Source organism: Sinocyclocheilus rhinocerous, unplaced genomic scaffold (assembly GCF_001515625.1).
Source record: "Sinocyclocheilus rhinocerous isolate Xijiao unplaced genomic scaffold, SAMN03320098_v1.1 scaffold1938, whole genome shotgun sequence".
NCBI lineage: Eukaryota > Metazoa > Chordata > Actinopteri > Cypriniformes > Cyprinidae > Sinocyclocheilus > Sinocyclocheilus rhinocerous.
The window spans coordinates 1445390-1450539 of NW_015629065.1; the positions used below are offsets into that span (position 1 = coordinate 1445390).

At 33.3% G+C, this 5150-nt stretch overlaps 1 protein-coding gene across 1 annotated transcript; it reads left to right on the forward strand.

Annotated features, from left to right (window-relative positions):
- Positions 1-860: 860 nt before the first annotated feature.
- LOC107738773 (ADP-ribosylation factor-like 2 binding protein) lies at positions 861-3657 on the forward strand. Its single transcript, XM_016550620.1, has 7 exons — positions 861-960; positions 1267-1336; positions 1433-1494; positions 1798-1904; positions 2003-2088; positions 2546-2642; positions 2903-3657. Exons 1-7 carry the CDS (start codon positions 939-941, stop codon positions 3008-3010), a joined length of 552 nt encoding a protein of 183 aa, XP_016406106.1. The 5' UTR covers positions 861-938; the 3' UTR covers positions 3011-3657.
- Positions 3658-5150: the final 1493 nt, after the last annotated feature.

The following is a 5150-nucleotide window of genomic DNA, read 5'->3' on the forward strand; positions in this document are numbered from 1 at the left end:
ATTTGTTCTATTAAACATTGTTGTGGAAGAATTTGAAAAAATATATATGTTAGGATAAAACTGGGATGTGTGGGAAGGATTAGTGTATTTGGTGGGATATTTTATTTTAAAGATGACATTTTGCATTGAAAAGAACTGCATAGTACAGCTGTTACTTTTATTTCGTAAACATCATATGCATACGAAAAATAGCCATTTTACAAACCAAATTTCACACATTTTATAAATTAAGTTGCATCATAAGAAAAGTTAAAGAAAAAAATCATAAAATCATTGTATTGTGAATTTGTATAAATATTTTTTTCTGTTGTTATGGCATAGTTTTTTCTCTGTTTTCTCTTTTTATTCTTTATTTATTATTATTATTAACTTGTCCTGTAAATGATTGCACTTTTACATCTTCAATAAATAATATATATTTTTAAAAGTCTAGGGAAAAGAACCATGTATGTATGGATTTTAGTTCACATTGTACATTGCACAAGTGTTAAATAGAAGAACAAATATGCAATTCAAACTAGAGTCTTATAATACAATCTATTTTATAATATAGATTATATGTTATGGTGGCATAGATAAATAGACAAAATTTCCTTTCTCTCGATAATAAAGTAGGTCATATTAAAATCATAACAGACCTGACCTGTTTTCTGTGGGGTGCCTCTTGGTAGGATCTTTTCAAAGTATGGAATTCTGTCAACTTGAAACACTTACAGCTTGACTTACCAAACGTTTATTAAATAGAAATGGCCAAATGAACAGCTACATCTAAAGCCTATGTAATGGTCCGACTCCGGAAATTCCTTGCGCTGTCCAGTAACTCAAAGAGGCGGAACTGAATAAAAGGAAAGTGTTTTCTACCGAACACATTTCGAACAAGTACGCGTTCTCCCGTTGCCGTGGCAGCAGCGACTTCAGGAAGAACGTTCGGGCGATTAATGATGGATGCTCGAGAGACAGGTAATTAATTGTTTTAAGATATTAATACATTTTTGAATTGAAATCAATCCACTGTATGTCCTATGCTACAAATCCAAGCGTTTGATTGTGCACTAACGTACCGTCCTGGCGTCTTTAAAGTTCCAGTGGGCCAGCCATCAGCCACGCACCTGCACTTCTACCAGCTAGCTTACGGAAATCTGGCAGACTAGTTTCAGAATTGTGATCAGATCTGTAACTTGTGTTTTCAGGAAATTAAAAATGCTGGCTGTGTTTTTGTAACGTTATTTAAACTTCTCTATCTGAACTTTCTATGAAACCCAAAAGATCTGCTGGGTGGCAATGAGAACATTGTTGAAATGCAGAATTTGGAAGAAGAGGATTTTGCTGTTTCAAAGTAAGTTATATAGTTTGTTTTCTTGAGTGAAAATGCGTGTATATTTCTCTAAATTACAATTTTTCTTATTTTATCCATAATACTTTGTCTCTTCAGATCATCAGATGCTGATGCAGAATTTGACATGGTTATTGGGAACATCGAGGATATTATAATGGGTATTTGTATGTCTATTATTCTATTAAGTCGTTGACACTTATGACAACAACTGTTAATCTTTAATATAATATTTTAGTATCCATCTATTATACGTGTGAATATCACATAATCTGTCAAGAACATGTCCTAGTTAATTTTGGTGGAAATTGTATTTAATATTATTTGTTTTCATTTATTTATGCAAAATGGAATTTATATTTCTTCCTTTTTTTGTTATGGTTTAGGATGAAATGAGACCTGGGCATGTATTCATGAAATTAACTCATCCAAATTATAACTGACACATGCAATTTTCTCCACAGAGGATGAATTCCAACATCTTCAGCAGTCTTTCATGGAGAAATATTACCTTGAGTTTGATGACTCCGAGGAGAACAAGCTCAGCTATACACCTATTTTTAATGAATATGTATGTGGTACTTTCAGCTGTTTTATCACTTGTTTATGACCCTTGTAGAGATGGAAGTACTGTATTTAAATGGCATTAATTAAATTTTGCTATTTCAGATTGAAGTCCTAGAAAAACATCTGGAACAGCAGTTGGTAGAGCGAATTCCTGGATTCAACATGGATGCCTTCATCCATTCACTTAAGTATGCCATATGAATTCATCTATTTTTCTGGGCTCGAATATAGTGTTCAGACTTGACAGTGACTGACAGTATTTCTTTTACACTGACGCTATCATATGATCTGTAAAATATACAACCCCTCCCCCCCACCCCCCTCATATGAGGAGCCACTACTAAAATTTAGAAGGCAGCTTTATATTTTCATGTATGAATACTCCATTTATACTGTGAAAAATAAAAATTATAAAAAATGTGTAAAATATTGTTTGGAATGGAATTTTTTTTCTACTCACTATAGTACTGTTAGTACTGTATTATTTTATTTTTATTTTAAAAAACCTGGTCTAAAATGTCTTTTGGTAATACACATAATTTACCACTAGATGGAGGTATTTACATAAGACGGTATGCATAGAACATTATTCCATGACTGTGACCTAAATTACTTTTCTGATTATTTATTATCTTTCTCAATTAGATGGCACAAAGATGAAGTCTCAGGTGACATACTTGACATGCTGCTCACTTTCACTGACTTTATGGCCTTTAAAGAGATGTTCATTGATTACAGAGCAGTAAGTACAAATCTGTTCTTTTCTTTATACTACAAAATATAGGTTTCATAATGTAAACTAATGTTTATTTAGAATGTGTTACAGTTCAGAGAAAAGCTGTTCTGCCCAGTTCGAAAGTAATTCTTGTCTATAATAAAATAACCTGACACGTAATCACCTACTACGATAAAACTTTGGCCTACTTTTCTTCTATCATGAACAAAAGCTATAAACTTGTCATAGACTGTGGCAGAAACTTATTTGCCGCCTTCTTTTTGTAGGAAAAGGAGGGCAGAGGATTGGACCTTAGTACCGGACTGGTGGTGAAATCTTTAAATTCTGCTTCTGCTTCACCTCTGACCTCTAGCATGGCCTCACAATCCAGCTGAACCAATGGGCATCTCATGTAAATGAACTTGGGTCAGTCAACACACATGATTATTCCCACACATCCCAAAACAACAGCCACTGTTACACTTGACAGAAGGGAATCGGTGTTTAATTTAGGTTAATGTTTAAACATAACATTGGGGTTAACTGTCAGCTTATCCGGTATGACTCCTCTAACACAGTATTCATCGGTCACAAAATCCACTCGGTCTGGATCAGTCTTTCATATCTTGTTGGCCTACAGCGCAGCTGTACGCACTATTGCTGTTTCTGACCAAACTGATGTAGAAAGCTATAATTAGCATTTGAGTATCGCAAAGCTGCCACTTTATTGCAAATATACCAAAATAATTCCTTTCACTTGACAATCATAAAGGGCTTTTCGATACAAAAGTATTATACAACGTGCCTGATATGAAAACCGATCTAAAAGACCCTTTTTCCATTTAAAAGACTTGCAAGTCTTTCCAAGTAAAATATTACAGAATTAAAAAGTGTTTATACAGTTACCTGAAACAACGTAAATAATCACATAGTTTTTCATGCTTTTAATGTGATTCTGAGTCCATGTTCTGGATGTCTCATATCTTCTGAGTGACAATGAGAAGGAAAGACTCATAAGAGCTTTTCAAAATAATGCTTAGTTTTGTTGATGTATACAAATACATCTTTTTACAAAAAAATTGTCTTTTTACTCTCTTGTTTACTTAGAAGAATGTGTTGTTCTTACTAGATGAATGTTGCGTTATTGTGTACATTTGTTTATTATTTGTATATATAGATATTTGAGCATTGTGTATGAAAGAAATAAATACAATGGTTTTTAATTATATTTTATCAAAGCATTTTTATGCTCAAAACAATTACATTCTTAAGCATAACTTTACAATAATGCAAGAACCTCACCACTTAAATATATATTTGCTGAAGTCATTTAGTTTATCTTAGAAAAATAGTACACTAAAAGGTGGGGCTGGTAAGATTTTTGATTTTTTTTTTTTAACTCTTAATGCTCACTAAGGCTGCATTTATTTGATCAAACATATACAGGGGCCGAGTGAGCTCAACGTGCTGCAAATGAAAAAACACCTGCAAATTAAGAAAACATCTTCATAAATTTGACAACACGTGCTGCAAATGCTCACAACACAAACAAAGAAACGCGCTGCAAATAGGCCACCTCGGAAATGTTTAAAGGAACAGCGAAGTGACAAACATGGCTGGGACATATTTATCAATGTTTGCTCTGAAAGGTGAAATTTTTGTTTATTTTAACATCCCGATTAGGGCTGGGAAAAAAAAAAAATCGATTTTTCGATATCGTTTTTTAAAATGAAAATCAATTTAAAATCAATATCGATTCTCAAAAGCCACGAATCGATTTTTTTCAATATTTATTTCCGCAAACATTGAACATAAGATTTACATTAATCTTATTACTAGTCTAATCCACTAGATGTCACCCCCTTATTTGCCTTGCGCAATGTTACAACGGAGAGTCCGTCATTCATTCATTGCTTAAAATGGCGGATTCAGGTGCGTTCCCGACGTCAACATAAAAAGTCAGAGGTATGGAAGCATTTTAGATTTCGCAAGCACGATGACAAAGATACTGTAGACAAGAACAAAGCTATATGCCAAACAGTTGATGGGCCCTTGACTTCCATAGTATGGAGAAAAATATATGGAAGTCAATGGGGACCAAAACAGTTTGGTTATCCATATTCTTCAAAATATCTTCTTTTGTGTTCAACAGAAGAAAAGAAATTCATACATGCATAAATGATGACAGAATTTTTATTTTTGGGTGAACTATCACCCAAAAGCCAGTATTAGTTTTCCTACACCGTTCATAGGCTTGCAGCCTCCATGTTACAGCTAATGCTGTGAGATTTTATGTTTGTTTTATCTTAAACATAAAATAACCTGATCCTGTTTGATCAAGGCATGCGACTGTTCTGACTTGTCCAATTTTCAGCATCAGTTTTTCATCTTGCATCAAAATTCTGTCTATTCATTGTATACATTTGAAATATATAGTGGGGTTTTGTTTTATTGTACCCAAGTGTACCTAAAATAAAAAGTGTTTAATATACAGGTTTGTGGCTCTTAATTTCCTATTAATCAACCATTTGTAAT